The sequence below is a fragment of the Podarcis vaucheri genome, assembly GCF_965113315.1.
Source record: "Podarcis vaucheri genome assembly, chromosome: 3".
Taxonomy (NCBI): domain Eukaryota; kingdom Metazoa; phylum Chordata; class Lepidosauria; order Squamata; family Lacertidae; genus Podarcis; species Podarcis vaucheri.
In genome coordinates this window covers 19,433,597-19,450,062 of record NC_138761.1, presented here as the reverse complement: position 1 = coordinate 19,450,062, position 16,466 = coordinate 19,433,597, and the positions used below count along the sequence as shown (strand labels likewise).

The following is a 16,466-nucleotide window of genomic DNA, read 5'->3' as shown; positions in this document are numbered from 1 at the left end:
AAATATCCTCGGGGCAAAATTCATGTCTGTAGCAGCCCTGTACAAGGACTTCTGCTTGCACAATGGGAGTTTCTTCAACCTCTCCTCCCCTCACGTCCCCCCCCCCAAGTATCCTGCATCTAACTGCCCCCTCCCATGTAACTTCAGGAAAAAATGACAAAAACGTGCTGCACAGGGTCCCTTATAACCCATAGTTACAAGAAAGCAAATAAAGAGCCAAACCTACTTCACTAAAGAAGCTTTGCGGCAAAGCTTATCAGCTCCTCTGTAATAGTTCACCAGCTGCACAAGTCCAGGTTCGTGACCTACAAAAGAGACAGAGAGAGGTTTTTTTATATCTTAACCTTTTCTTTATGAATTTGGAAGTGTACACGTGTGCGCACGAAAAAGTTTTTTTAAAAAAAGAGATCAACATTTATCCAGGCAAATGATCTCCAATTTTGTTTAGGCGGAAACACAGCTCGGTGGAATGCAAAAGTGAAATTTAAAATCCCAGCCATTTTGCTTGTGCCCAAGCCTCAAGGAAATACAGTGATACCTTGGTACTCGAACGGCTTGGCTCCCAAACAAATCGGCTCCCGAACGCCGCAAACCCGGAAATGAGTGTTCCGGTTTGAGAACGTTTTTCGGAAGCTGAACATCCGACGTGGCTTCCACTTGAGTGCAGGAAGCTTCTGCAGCCAATCAGAAGCCGCGTCTTGGTTTTCGAAGGGTTCCGGGAGTCGAATGGACTCCTGGAACGGATTAAGTTTGACAACCAAGGTAGCACGGTAACATGTATTCTTTTGTACTTAAACACACATTGCTGAAAGGCAGGCTGATGACTCTTCCTGATTTCATTTGGGGTTGCGAACAGGATGTTTTGGACTTCAAATCCCTGACCACTGCTCATGCTGGCTGCACCAGATGGGAGCTGTAGTCCAACAGACACCTGGAAGGCAGGATTTTGGCTTCTCCTAGGCTAGCAAGTGGCATTCTAAACCCAAGCTGCATGACCATCCCTGAGTTAATAACCACAGTTAGCACCAAATCAGAAGTGACACCTTACTGAAGTGGTATAAGCAGTCACTGTGGGAAGAACAGAAAAGTCCCTCACCCCATCATTGTGCGGCTTAGAAGATAGGGTTCTATCTCTTTACAAATCCACAAAGACTGAAGTCTCAGGTACACATGCAGGAGGTGATTATATAACATATATAAACGGCCTCGGTCCAGTATATCTGAAGGAGCATCTCCTCCCCCATCGTTCTACCCGGACACTGAGGTCCAGCACTGAAGGCCTTCTGGCAGTTCCCTCACTGTGAGAAGCCAAGTTACAGGGAACAAGGCAGAGGGCCTTCTCGGTAGTGGCACCCGCCCTGTGGAACGTCCTCCCACCAGATGTCCAAGAGAACAACAACTACCATACTTTTAGAAGACATCTGAAGACAGCCCTGTTTAGGGAAGCTTTTAATGTTTGATGTATCACAGTATTTTAATATTTTTTTGGAAGCCGCCCAGAGTGGCTGGGGAAGCCCAGCCAGATGGACGGCCTATAAATAAATAAATAAATAAATAAATAAATAAATAAATAAATGTTGTTGTTGTTGTTGTTGTTATTTCTAACTGCAAGTGGGTCTCAATAAATACACTCCAGTTAAAATTTTGAATGTTTCTCTATGTAAAAAAACAACCCACAAAATTCCTGCAAGGAGAAAAGTAGCTCAGAAGGGATCAGACTGGCCTAGAACCTCTCCCTGCAATGTGCTAGATTTATACTTGCAGGGAATATTTTACACAGGGAGCATTCACAAGTGTGATTCACCCCCCCATCCCCATCCCGCTTTCAGTGTGAAGCAGTAGTTCAGAAACGGGGAAACAAAATGGTCAAGGGGTTGGAAGACAGGTTATGACATTTAGAGCTTTTTAGTTTTGAAAAAGGTGCAAGGGAGGGGATAGAGGTCTATACAATTTGGCATGGTGTAGATAAAGCGGACAGGGAGAACTTATCTACCCAGTCAGATCTGAAGGTAGGCAAACAATAAGTCAGGTGAGCCAGGCATAGGCAATTGCCCTAAATTTGGGTTAATATTGCCACAGTGTATTGAAACAAGCCAGCTTGATAAACCAAGGTTTGAAGTTGCCTCATTTGAGTAAAGCTTCTGGGTTCAGACTTGATACTAAACTGTGGTTAGTTAAAAACAGAGCTGGAGGAGGAAACGGGGAGCGTATGGGGGCAAGGCTTAACCCTGGCTCATGCGCATAACAATATAAGGTCAAAGTGCAGCCAGTGTACGAGCTAGAAATAATGAAGGTCAATACATAGATACGGACAGACAAGAAGAGATGCATTAATGTGTGCCATGCTCACATTTAGGAAGAAGCCAATTTGGGCATATGCAAGAAGAGATTTGGGCACCCTTACATCTGATAATACAAAGGCTGCAATTTCCCAGACAGACTGCTTAAATCCCATTGCCTTCTGTGAGACGTAAGCAGCTTAAGTCGTTTCCAGACCTACACAGCAAGGGTCAGCCGACATCAGGCTTACGGGATCTACTTTCTTTTATACTACAGCCCCAAGATTCGCCAAGCAGACCCTGGTGCAAAAGATATTCAGAATTAAAGAATTCAGAGCTCAGGAATCTGTTGTGAGTTTCAGAACTGAACGCAGGCCAGTCCTTTCACATAAAAACCCATTCCCATGCTTTCTTCTGTTCAGCAGTTCAACTGAGGGTAGCTGGGCAGTAGTTTCTGCTGGTATTGTTAAATATTTGGAAGGCAGGATTTCCCCGTCTACTACAAATCACCCAGTGATCTACCTTTTGCCTAGAGATGAAAGAGAACTTAGATTCAGTTCACACTGGAAGGCAAACCTACATAATTTGCACTTTCCAAAGCAATTTGAGAACTGAAATACAGCCAATCCTTGAAATTCACTCTTCAATGAATTTTGCAATGAAGTTCACCAGCTGAGCAATGAATGCAGAAACAAACACGAGCGCTCCAATTGGAGAACAGCCATTACAGAAGGCATTATGAAGAAGCATGAACTCAGGGTGAAAGGGAGAAATGAGCTAAGAGGAAGGCACATTTGGCTAATCTTCACCATGATAAACTCCCACCTAGAAACCTATGTCCCCACTGTGGAAGGATGTGTGGATTCAGAATTGGCCTCTACGGTCACTTATGGACTCACTGCTAAGACCACATTCATGGAAGACAATCTTACTCGGCTATGAGTGACCGCCGAAGAAGATGACAACAGAAACAAACATACTATGGCAAAGTGTGCATAATAATTCTTTCTCCATATATAATGCATTTTATATGTTATTTCCACTAACATACAAAATGCATTCTGTTAGGTAAAACTGCTTTGTAGAAATGTCTATCTTGGGCAAAATTGAATCATTAAATGTGTATATTAAGAGAAATTAGCGGATGATTAAAAAAACAAAACCACAAGCTGATGAATTTTTATGGGAACGTTAAACGAAGATTCACAAAGCGATGTGGAAATGTAGTAAGAATAATTTAATAATTTAAACAATTCTCTGTATGGTGTGCAGTGAGCAGAACTTCAGCCTGGAATAATGAGCCCTGACGTCTTCCCTACCGTGACTTAGGCTCCATCTGCACTAGACATTTAAAGCAGAACCATTCCACTTTAAAGAGTCATGGCTTCGCCCAAAGATTCCTGGGAACGCTTACTGTCTCCTCACAGAGCTAAAATTCTCAGAATTCCCTGGGAAGAGGGAATGATTGTTAGATCACTCTGGGAATTGTAGCTCTTTGAGGAGAGTATGAGCCACCCCCCAACAACTCTCAGCAAACCACGCTTCCCCGGGTTCTTTGCAGGACTTCATGCTTGCTTTAAGTAATAATAATTTAATTTTTTTAAAAAAATTATGCCCTGCCCTCCCCGGCCAGAGCCGGGCTCAGGGCGGCTAACACCAAGAAAATCACAGTAAAAACATAATAGAGGAAAAAGAGAGGGGGGGAACCAACAATTTAAAATACAGGTTAAAATGCAATTTAAAATGCAGCCTCATTTTAAAAGTAGCCGATAGATCAAGACCATAAGGGGAGGGCAACATAAGAGTCAGAGTGAGTCCAAACCAAAGGCCAGGCGGAATAGCTCTGTCTTGCAGGCCCTGTGGAAAGATGTCAAGTCCCGCAGGGCCCTAGTCTCTTGTGACAGAGCGTTCCACCAAGTCGGGGCCAGTACTGAAAAGGCCCTGACCCTAGTTGAGACCAATCTAACCAGCACCTTAAACCTGATCCTGTACTCCACCGGGAGCCAGTGCAGTTGGCCGTTGAATGTGATCCCGCAGCAAGGACCCCGTAAGGAGCCTCGCCGCGGCATTCTGCACCCGCTGGAGTTTCTGGGTCAGCCTCAAGGGCAAGTAGTACAGTAGTGCTTTAAATGTACGGTGCAAATGGGGCCTTATAGGATGGGAGGAGCTGTAACTCAGCAGTGGTAGAGTACATGCTCTGCATGCAGAAACAAGTCCCAAATTTAATCCCAGGCATCTCGAAACAAACAAAGGAAGAATCGGGTAGCAGGTGACATAGAAGACCTTTCTTCGCTCCAGCTCCCTGGAGAACTGCTGCTAGAATAACATTACTGAGCTAGACGGACAAATAGGCTGATTCTGTGTGCATACGTTATACAAATGCACATTTGAAACATCTAGCAATGCAACAGGATCACATCTGAGCATATTTAAAAAGGAAAAAGTGGTGTGTTTTTTTAAAGGTGGAGGAAACACAGAAAGTAGTGAGAGTTGGTGTGAACTGTCCCAAAGTGTAAAACTGCATGAATGTAGCTTTTCAACTGACCTCGGGCGAACTTTCACTGGGCTTCTCATGTATAATGCATGATACTAGTATCATAATAGCTTCTCAATGGATGAATTGGTCAAGGCTCTTGTGCGATATTTGCAGGCCCCCACTGCACAGTACATTGGGCATTAGAACCGGGCTTAGCCACGCCAAGGTTTGATGACGTTTGCTGAAATTTAAGAACCTACAGTGGTACCTCAGGTTACATACGCTTCAGGTTACATACGCTTCAGGTTACAGACTCCGCTAACCCAGAAGTAGTGCTTCAGGTTAAGAACTTTGCTTCAGGACGTGAACAGAAATTGTGCTCCAGCGGCGCGGCGGCAGCAGGAGGCCCCATTAGCTAAAGTGGTGCTTCAGGTTAAGAACAGTTTCAGGTTAAGTACAGACCTCCGGAACGAATTAAGTACTTAACCCAAGGTACCACTGTGTAAGAACAATTCCAAGTGGGGAATGCTTGCAAAAGTGAGGAAGGCCTAGGAAAATATTCCGAAAACGCTAGCCTCCCTCATCAAATGGATTCACGTTGAGAATTGTATCAAAGACCATTGACAAAGGAGATTCAACAGAGCTCTTGGCTTTCCTCCCCACAGATGGTGGTGGAGGGCGATCAAAAAGCTCTTTTTTATGGCAACAATGGGGGCATTGACAGAGCTGAAGTACTGGTGCTTAAAACAAGGAAGAAAATAAAAAATACGCAACTGAGCCCACACAGTAGTTATCCAAGTGTTTTTAATTGCCGAAGGAGAGGCGGATCTTAACAAGGGTTTCTGTGAAATCTGCCTTTGGGTTTAGCTCTGCACGAGGCCGGATGTCAAGAAGGGTTATTAAACTGTTAGGGTAGAACTAAACTTGGACAATCACGAAGGAGCAAAAACGGAAGATGGCGCAGCAAGTGAGGAGAGTAACGAAATCCGGAGGCGAATCTGCAGAGTTGCAAGGGAATCATCTCAGGCTAGATAAGGAGGAGAATCTTGGATCTCTAAAGGGACACGAAGTTCAATTTAAGATGCTGTTTAACATCTACATGAAACCTGTTGTCCCAGAAATGGAAGCAAGAAAAAATACCGATGAAAGAAGAATGGCAGACAAAATTAATGGACTACGCAGAATTGGCTAAATTGACAGGAAGGATTCGAAACCTGCGGGACCAGAGATTTACAGAAGATTGGAAGAAATATACGAACTATTTGAAGAGCAATTGTAATCAACAAATTACGCTAGTAGGACTACAAGAAGTTTTGTAAGGAGAAATATATGAAATATTGCAAAGAAGAGAAAGAAGAGAGACATTAGTTATAATATTTAAAAAGTGTATAAGATATAAGATATAAAAGTATGTTTAATAATTGTTGAAAATGTTATGTTAAAAAACTAATAAAAAAATATAAAATATAACATCTACATGAGTACGTTGCCAGCAATAGGCTGATGACACACAGCTCTATTTCTCCTTGACATCTGCAGATGTGAGACACGGGTAGCTCAGTTGGGTAGAGCATGGTGCTGGTAACGCCAAGGTCACAGGTTCGATCCCTGTATGGGATAGCTGCATGTTCCTGCATCGCAGGGGACTGGATGAGATGATCCATAGCAGGGGCAGGCAACCTAAGGCCCGGGGGCCAGATGCGGCCCAATCGCCTTTTCAATCCGACCCGTGGATGGTCTGGGAATCACTGTTTTTTTACATGAGTAGAATGTGTGCTTTTATTTAAAATGCATCTCTGAGCTATTTGTGGGGCATAGGAATTTGTTCATTTCCCCCAAAAAATATAGTCCGGCCCCCCACGAGGTCTGAGGGAAAGTGGACCGGCTCCCTGCTGAAAAAGTTTGCTGACCCCTGATACACAGGTTCCCTTGCAACTCTACAATCTATGATTCTATGATTTAACAAACTGAAGCTCCATCCAAATAAGATTGAGGCACTGCTAGTGGAAAGTAGTTACTAATAGTGGGGGTACTTATTGTAAATTGCCCTGTGATCTTCAGATAAAGAGCAGTATAGAAATAATAATAATAATAATAATAATAATAATAATAATAATAATAATAATAATAGATCCATTACCATCACTTGAGCTCAAGGTGGCCTCAGTGATAAGAGTGCCTTCCATCAGCTTTGGCTGGTGGCTAAGCTGTGCCCATATCTAGACAGGGATAGCCTCACTCCTGTTGCCTATGCTCTGCTAACCTCTAGGTTAAGATTACTGCAATGCATTATTCGTGGGGCTGCCCCTGAAGACAGCTTGGTGCAGAATTCAGCAGCCAAGTTGCTCACCGGGAGAAGACGGTTTGAGCAGACAGTCATACCTTGGGTTACAGACACTTCGGGTTGTGCGATTTCAGGTTGCTCACCACGCCAAACCCGGAAGTACTGGAACGGGTTACTTCCATGTTTCGGCGCTTGCACATGCACTGAAGCGCTAAATCGCGCTTTGCACATGTGCAGAAGCACTGAATCGCAACCCGCGCGTGCGCAGATGCGGCTCTGCGGGTTGCGAACGTGCTTCCCACACGGATCATGTTCACAACCCAAGCGTCCACTGTATTAGACCAATTCTGGCCAGACTGCACTGGCTGCCGATTAGTTTCCGGGCCCAATTCAAAGTGCTGTTTTTAACCTATAAAGCCTTAAGTGGCTCAGGACCTCAATACCTCAAGGACCACCTCTCCCCATAGGAACTGACCCGGACCCTGAGATCATCCTTTGAGGCTCCTAGGTGACCACACAAGAACGCTTCTGATATATATCTTTAGGTGCCAGGCAATAACATTCATCGTCTCCCAAGTGCTTTGGCTAATTAAACAATCAACGGCCTTTCAAACTGTGTGCAGGGGTTATTGTTTTTGTTTGCTACTATGGTATATATTTTTGTGTTTTTATTTTCCAAACCACCCTGTGATGCTTGGATGAAGGGCGGTATATAAATTTAATAATAGAATAATAAGAATACTACATCTGTCCACATCTGTTGGAGAAGCATATGGTACTCTATTTTCCTGACTGTCCGGATATCTCTGGTTGTTTCCCTATCCCAGGATAGCATGTTGTGTTTCAGCCTCTGATATCGGGTAAAGCAGTCCTAAGTGGGGATGGATATCCCTTAACCACATTAATAATTCATTCTCTCTCTCTAATCTCTCTCTCTAATTACATCCAAGTTGAACTTTGTGTTCCATAGAGATTTATAGATTCCGCTCCTCATCTAAGCCCAAGATTCCCTTGAAATTATGCAGAACTTCCATCCGGATTTGATTTCTCTTTCTTCACTTGCTGTGTCACCTGCCTTTCTTCCTCCTACACGATTTGTTGAAGATTAGTTTCATTCGTACGGCTTAATCACGCATCCTGACATCTGGCCTTGCACAGAGCTGAATTTAAAGACAAATTTTTCAAGGCAACGCTTGTTATAATCTGGGGCTGATGGGAATTGGAGTCTGACAACACTCTATACCCTCAGGCTCAAGAAATGAATCTGAGCATGGCTAAAAACAAAAACAACCACTCTGTTACATGCAGCTAAGTTCAAAATATAAAATGGGGGGAGGGGGGGATAGCAATTTTAATATTATTATGTCAATCAATCATACATCCCTGTTGGAGATGCTTTATAGACCATGCTGGTGCAAATTTCAAACAGAAGGGGTTCAGCAAAGGAAAGGAAAGTAATTAAACCATTTTTTAAAATAGTATTGTTTACTGCTGAAAATATGAGTAAAAGGAATGTACTAACATATGAAATGAAGACCCTTGATCATCCTGCTTGACCTCCTCTGGACGGACTCCAGCTTGTCAATATCCTTCTTAAATTGTGGTATATTCATGCAATCACTTAATGCATTGTTTAAATATAAAGGTAACAAGGTAAAGGTAAAGGACTCCTATGGGGGGTGGCGCTGTGGGTTAAACCATAGAGCCTAGGACTTGCCGATCAAAAGGTCGGCGGTTCGAATCCCCGCGACGGGGTGAGCTCCTGTTGCTCGGTCCCAGCTCCTGCCAACCTAGCAGTTCGAAAGCACATCAAAGTGCAAGTAGATAAATAGGTACCGCTCCGGCGGGAAGGTAAACGGCATTTCCGTGCACTGCTCTGGTTTCACCAGAAGTGGCTTAGTCATGCTGGCCACATGACCCGGAAGCTGTACGCCGGCTCCCTCGGCCAGTAAAGCGAGATGAGCGCTGCAACCCCCGAGTCGGCCACGACTGGACCTAATGGTCAGGGGTCCCTTTACCTTCTAAAGGACTCCTGGACAGTTCAGTCCAGTCAAATGCGACTATGGGGTTGCAGCGCTCATCTCGCTTTCAGGCCGAGGGAGCCGGCGTTTGTCCACAGAAAGATTTCCGGCTCATGTGGCCAGCAGGACTAAACCGCTTCTGGTGCACGGAGGACTGTGACAAGTGCCAGAGCGCATGGAAACGCCGTTTACCTTCCCGCCTCAACGATACCCATTTATCTACTTGCACTGGGATGCTTTCGAACTGCTAGGCTGGCAGGAGCTAGAACAGAGCAACGGGAGCTCACCCTGTCACGGGGATTCGAACTGCCAGCCTTCTGATCATCAAGCCCAAGAGGCTCAGTGGTTTAGACCACAGCGCCACCCCTTAAATATAAATAGCTCTCAAGTTCATAGGTCGCTTTCTGCCATATGGCCTTCAGAGCAGCTGAGAATCGTAACAACCTGAATTGCAAGTACTGTTAGCACACTTTTAACGCTGCAGTGGCAAAGGCACATGCCCAGGGACAACTACAACTCATTAAGATAAATCCAACAAAAACACCCAGAGCATTTAGGGAAAGCGCACTCCATTAATGTGGCCTGGAGACAAACAAATAACGATGAGGTTGGCACAAAGCTGATGTTAAGCAATCCGTCGTTTCCTCTAGTCAAAAGCTATGCTACCACATTCTGTTCCAGCAGCAGCTTCCAAGCTGTCTTCAAGAGCAGCTCCATGTTAAGCGCCTTTCAGGAGTCAGGTTTATTGCTTTGCCTGCAAACTCCCACTTGAAAATATAGCTATATTGTACTTTCTTCATTCTTTTAACCCAGTCTTGCCTTCTATACTGCTGAAGCACACAACTTGCTTCTTTTAAAAACAAAACACAACTAGCAAGAATAGCCTGACCATGCTTCACCCTTTATTTACACAAGGGCACAATGTAGCCCTGTTGGAATAGGATTTGGGCTGGGAAAAGTCCCAAGGCTACAAGGCGGATCTTTCATTTGCTTATAGTTGTGGCATCCAGAACTTTACAGAGTGCATCAGCTGAGAACCCATCAGAGCCAAGAAAATCAGCATTGGTTCCTGAAATCTGGACATGAAGCTTTCTGCTAATGCAGTCCATTAGCATTTTATGCAACCATCCTTAATTGCTGACTCATGTTCCATTATCAATCAGTCCTAACTTCCTTTGTCTGAATTGTTGCTCACCAGTCCTGCTGCCTGGCCAGCTATTCTGACTTTGCATTTTGTTTGCAATCATTCCATCAGTAACACTAGCACAAAAGCAGTTGTAGCTTGGTCGGACAGTGTTCTCGAAGCTACAAACATGAGTGTGACCAAACTGTGGGAGGCAGTGGAAGACAGGAGGGCCTGGCTTGCTCTGGTCCATGGGGTCACGAAGAGTCAGACACGACTAAACAACAACAGTTTTGCAGAGGTGTCCAATCCACAAACAGGATAAGACACACTTCTTTCCTTCCAGTTAGAAGGCCACACGAGGTGAGTTATGAGAATATCCTCCATTAGCTGTCCCGAGCTCTGAAACTGTCCTTAATGCAGACCAAGATGGAGGTACCATGTCTGTGTACATGTGATCAATCTAGATGGAGAGGTACAACCTATCTTGGATGGGGAACTCCTTGAGTTGGTCCTAGTTCTTGGGTTCTCCTCGAGTTGGTGCAGCTGCTGGTATGTCCCCTATCTAGAGCAGCTGCGCCTGGCTATTCTTACTCATGCATCAGTTAAAACAATTACTGAGATTCATGATCCACACAGGAGATGAAATGGCAAAGCAGGGAGCTCATAACCTTGGAGAAGGAATTCTGTATGTTGGGAGCAGAGCAACTGCAGAGCCTATCCTACTGTCACACTCCCCTCAAGGCTAGTTTCCATGACGTTTACATTTCCGTAGGATTAGTCTGCAGTTGGAACAAATGGATTTGTTTGGTTTGCTTAAATAATGATCCTGTTCATGTACCCATGAATGTACCCAATCCTATATGCACTTACTTGGGAATAATCCCATTGACTAGACATACATAGGACTGTATATTATTATGACTGCCCATTGATCTCAGAAAGCAGCACACGGCTCAGTGTGTGATCTTCTACCTTGTAGGGTGGCAGAAGGCTGGGACTCTTCTTTCCTAGTTTGATTTTCTGAAAAACTTGAGATTAACAGAATCGTAAGAGGCGAAAGAATCCACCAAGTTCACCAATCCAACTATCTAGTGCCAGCAACCCAACGTCCCTAAAGGGGAACCATCCAGCCTCTGCTTAAAACCTTCTGATGAGAGCAAAGCCATCCACCTTGTTCCAGTGTGCAGCATCAAGAGGTTCTTCCTAATACTTAGCTGAAATCCCCTTTCTTGCAAGGATATTGCAGAGTTGGAAAAGGTTCAGGAAAGGGCCAGTAAAATGATCAAGGGGATGGAGAGACTCCTCCGTTCGGGAAGGTTGCAGCGTTTGGGGCTTTTTAGTTCGGAGAAAAGAAAGAGGTGATAAGATAGAAGCTTATAAAATTCTGCATGGCATGGAGAAAGTGGACAGAGAATTTTTTTTTCTCCCTCTCTCGTAACACCAGGACTTTGTAGGCATCCAATAAAGCTGAATGAATGTTGGAAGATTTAGGGAAGTACCTTTTTGTGCAGTGAATAGTCAAATTATGGAACTTGTTCCTGACTCAGCCTTTTTAGCTACTGACTCATGCTTAGCTTCAGGCCTACTAGAATCCTTGATGCACTTTCCAATGCTGTTATGAGCAAGCCATTTCTGCAATTCTTCCCAAGTACAATGCACTCTATGGTTTTGTTTTGTTTTTAATTCCAGGACTTATTCCATCCTCCCAAAGCTCATCCTGTCCCAAAGTCAACCAATGGAGCTTGTCCTTCGCCATGGGCCTTCCAGGTATTTTGGACTACAGTTCTCCCTGGGGTTGTCGCCACTATTCCTACATCCCCCTAATTGCTCTCTCTCCTCCCAGGAATCCATCTCTCGAAGACGCCACCTGTTCCAAAAGCACATTATTCTCTCTTGGCTGAACAGGCTCAAATGTCTTGTCTGCCTGACTCACAAGAGTCCGCAAATGGCATTTTAAAAATAACCCCACTGAAGAAAATAAAGACTATTACACAAAATTAAGAGGCAGCACAGAAATTTGCAGTGTCATTCGTTTTTGTTCACATAAATTCTTCTTATTATTAGAATTTATATACCACCCTATACCCAGAGGTCTGTGGATCAGCTTTCAATGTGGATCAGCTTTAAAGTTAGTCAACCAGTAACTATGAACAACTCAAAGAGTGGAGGTTAATGAACTAAACTCTTTTTGCCAAGTGTTTGGGTCTTTGTATTAAAGATATAAGAAGAAGAAGAAGAGTTTGGATTTGATATCCCGCCTTTCACTCCCTTTAAGGAGTCTCAAAGCGGCTAACAATCTCCTTTCCCTTCCTCCCCCACAACAAACACTCTGTGAGGTGAGTGGGGCTGAGAGACTTCACAGAAGTGTGACTGGCCCAAGGTCACCCAGCAGCTGCATGTGGAGGAGCGGAGACGCGAACCCGGTTCCCCAGATTACAAGACTACCGCTCTTAACCACTACACCACACTGGCAACTTTTTAAGATTCATCCGTCTTTTGCGCACAGCTTAATTACTATTTCCAACTTAGGAAAAGTCCTTCCCGTGTCACTTCAATAAAGGGCACTCTTGTTACTTTTATCATCAACAATACACACACAACAACACTTTTGCTGAACACTTGGGAGATCCAGCCGTCTTTTTAAAAAAATGGTCAAGGTACAACAAAGCCTGCCAAAGGGCAGTTTGCTGGTGATCTGTGGTTGCTTCTAACCACAGTCTAATATGAAAAGGCAAAAATGACATTTCGGTACCTAATAAGGGACTGGCTGCCATATACGGTAAGTTTGCTCTCCAGTGGTTCCTTTGGAAGTGGGGCAGAAATCTAAGTATTCCTATAGAAATGTGATTTTCAGAAATATGTTGTGATTGAGACCCAACCGAATGCATCATTATCCTTACCAAGAGGAACACCCCAGTCCAAATTTGTTTCACAACTGCCGCAATCCTTTGGTTCATTAAAAAACACTGATAACAAATATATCAGGAGGTGAAGGTACTGTACAAGGGATGCCAATTTTATGACGTTGTGCCAGTACAGTATATCGTTTACTCCAGCTACTTTCTGTCCTCCAACCCCCCCAAGAAAAAGCAAATCCCCAAGCGGACTTGCCAAACAGTCAAGTCACCCCCTGGTTGCAGTAGCCAACACCCAAATCTAGTTATATGCGCCACGAGCCAGACAGACCCTCTCCTTCACTCTCTCTCACGCCACTCCTCTTGTGCACCCAAACTTAAGCAGTTGCATACATAAGAAGCAGGTCTAGGGGGAGGAAACCCGGCGCCGTATTGCTTCGAACGCAGCCGGCTGCCTCCCCCGCGCGCCCATTCATACAACCAAGCGCAGCTTTAGGAGTGTTGCGCGGAAACCTGATGCTCGAGAGCGCAAAAAAACCCCAGCCAGCTCGTTTGCCCGGATAACTGTCGGCCCCATCGCTCGCTTACCCAGTCTCCCAAATGGCAGCCTGTTCCTTTCCCCCAGCATGAGGTTAAACCTGGGGTTGTCCCTTTTCAGCCTCTTCCATTGTCCGGTGGAAAGCAGGATTTTGGAGACTTCCGCGTAGACGCTGCTGTTCTCATCCCGTGCCACAAACGTGTACATCTTTATATATGTATATATTTAAAAATGAACCATAAATAAATAAATAGAGGCGCAAAATGCGCCGCCACTCCCCCGCCCCACCTGGCCGGATCAAAGCGCAAGCCCTGGACCCATGGATTAAAAAGGCGTGGGGGCCCCGCCGTCTCTTAGCCCCCCCAAAATAAAAACCATCCAAACCGGCATTGCAAGAGACGTATCCACCCTGCCGGGCTCAAAAACGAGTTAGGGGCGGCGGCGGCGGCGAAGAAACCGAGAGGACGCAGCGAAGGAGGCTTGCCGCCGGGTCTGACTCCGGTTCCGCGGCACCGGGGAGGGTGGCCGGGGGTGGGATCCGGGCGCGCGCCTTCCTTGGATCAGAGCCCGGGCACCTTCCCTTCGAGCGCTGAACTCCCGAGCACCCCTTCCTACATGCTCGCGAGGAAGGCGCCGAAGGCAGCAGCAGGAGCCGGATCAAAAAGCGGCGGCCAAGCGGCCCCCGGGTCCCTCCAGCGATCCCCGGAGGGCCATGGTCACCCCTGAGGAGGAGGCGCTCTCACAAGCCCGAACTTTCACTGCCGCTTGCAGAGAGGCGCACGCCTATCTCTGGAGGAGGAGGAAACGCCTTCTGGGAAGACCGAGGCAGCCTCTCCCCCTCCGGCAGCGTCGGCAGCGGCTCCTCTTCCATCTTGGCTCCACCCCGCCGTGATCCGGGGCCGCGGAGCGCAGGGGTCAGGGAGCAAAAGGGGGCCGGGCTCCGGAAACAAACGCCTCGCCGCGGATCCCCGCCTGTCCTTTCTGTTCCCAGAACACTTATCAAGCTCTTTGGGTGCGATTGATTCGGAGCTGATTCGGTGTGTGGGTGCGCGAGCGTGTGTTTTCGCTCCGGATCAGGAGCGCAAAGGAGACCGGTTCTCTGCGCCGGTTCGAGAGGAGCCGTAGCAGAGGCGCGCAGCGTCTCCAAATACTGTATGTGCCCTGCGGCAAGCTGGATACAGTACAGACAATGGGGCTCTGGGCCCTCCTCGCTGAACACGCATCCTCTCTCTTTCTCACACGCACGCCTAAAAACGAGCAAACCCATCATTGTGCTGCTACCATCAGTGACTGGCTGGATAATCTCATCCAACTCCCACAAAATGTTATTGTTATTGTTACATTTGCATATCACCCTTCATCCAAAGATCGCAGGGCGGTTCACAACAGGACTGGGATAGTGGCCTGGGAGACCTCAGTCGGTACAGCAGGAGACTCGATCTCAGGGTCGTGGGTAGGAGCCCCACATTGGACAAAAGACTCCTGAATTAGGGGGGGTTGGACCAGATGATCCTTGGGACCCCTTACAACACTGCAGTTCTAAGATATAAGAAAAATAGAAAACGAAAATACAGAATGCATAGCAAAAATAAACCCACAAACACTTTTTAAAAAGCCATAGAATCAGACAGATTCCTGGTTGGAAGAGACTCATTTCTGCCTGAAGATATGTAATGAAGGTGCCAGGCAGGCCTCTCTGGGGAGAGCGTTCCACAAATGGAGCCACTGCAGAAAAGGCTTGTTCTCATATTGCCATCTAAGGGACGTGGGTGCTGCTGTGGGTTAAGCCACAGAGCCTAGGACTTGCCAATCGGAAGGTCGGCGGTTCAAATCCCCGCAACGGGGTGAGCGTGTCAGGAAAAAGCAGCAATGCAAGAGCGAGCTGCAAGTTGCTGGAATGCAAAACAGGATGTTGATGTTTGGGACTGTACTGTTGGAACAAAGGGGCAGTCTATTCACTGTACTGAGCACCGGATGTTAGCTCAGAGTGTCATCTGACCTGTACTGGAAGTACAGGGGTGGAGTTTCTCTCTCTACTGTTGGAGTCTGGAGAGTGCAGACGTGTTTCTCTGTACTGCTGCAATGACAGAAATAAAGACATGTAAATAGATTTCTGTCTGTTTCTTTCCCCCTCCCTGAGGGAAGGAGGGAGGAGAGGTGTGTCCCTCTCACGCTGAGTGGGATCGCCGATAGTGACCTTGCCTGTATCCTGCCGGGAGACGCAGACGGGGAGGTCAACAAGGATCTCAAGCCGAATGCCTGGAGTGTGGCCAGTTACCTCTGACTGCGGCCTGAGAATCCAACAGAGCGCCCGTTGCTTGGTCCCTGCTCCTGCCAACCTAGCAGTTCAAAAGCCCGTCAAAGTGCAAGTAGATAAATAGGTACTGCACATTTCTATGCGCTTCTCTGGTTCACCAGCAGGTTCTGCTGGCCACATGACCCGGAGGCTGTACGCCAGCTCCCTCGGCCAGTAAAGCGAGATGAGTGCCACAATCCCAGAGTCAGCCATGACTGGACCTAAGGGTCAGGGGTCCCTTTACCTTTAATGTACCTATGGGGACTGGTTTGGATGGCTCTGAAATAAGATTAGACGAATTTGTGGAGGATAAGGCTGACAATGGCCACTTGCCATTGTGATTGTGCTACAGGCATGGAAGAGAAAGGAAGAAGTGGAGTGGAAGCAGGGAGAATCTTGTTTGCACTGGGAATAAAGTCTGTGTTGAGGGGTGTTCAGCGCCCACCAATAGGATCTACATACAGGCCATAGGGTTGTAAGAAGTGGCCTTACACTGAGTCAGACTATTGGTCTATCTAGCTCAATGCTGTCTACACGGACTGGCAGCAGCTCTTTTGAGTTTCCCTGCAGGTGCCCAAGTGCTGTCTAGGA

General features: G+C 46.2%; 1 protein-coding gene across 1 annotated transcript in view; it reads right to left on the bottom strand.

Moving 5' to 3' along the window:
• Nucleotides 1-14,455, bottom strand: part of TTL (tubulin tyrosine ligase) — a 28,969-nt gene extending 14,514 nt beyond the window's left edge. Inside the window, exons 1-2 of the mRNA XM_082217138.1 lie at nucleotides 13,630-14,455; nucleotides 227-305 (exon numbers count right to left, since the gene is read on the bottom strand). Of these exons, the coding sequence (XP_082073264.1) occupies nucleotides 227-305; nucleotides 13,630-13,786 (236 nt within the window). The 5' untranslated portion in view covers nucleotides 13,787-14,455. The remainder of the gene's footprint in view (nucleotides 1-226; nucleotides 306-13,629) is intronic.
• Between the last annotated feature and the right edge of the window lie 2,011 nt (nucleotides 14,456-16,466).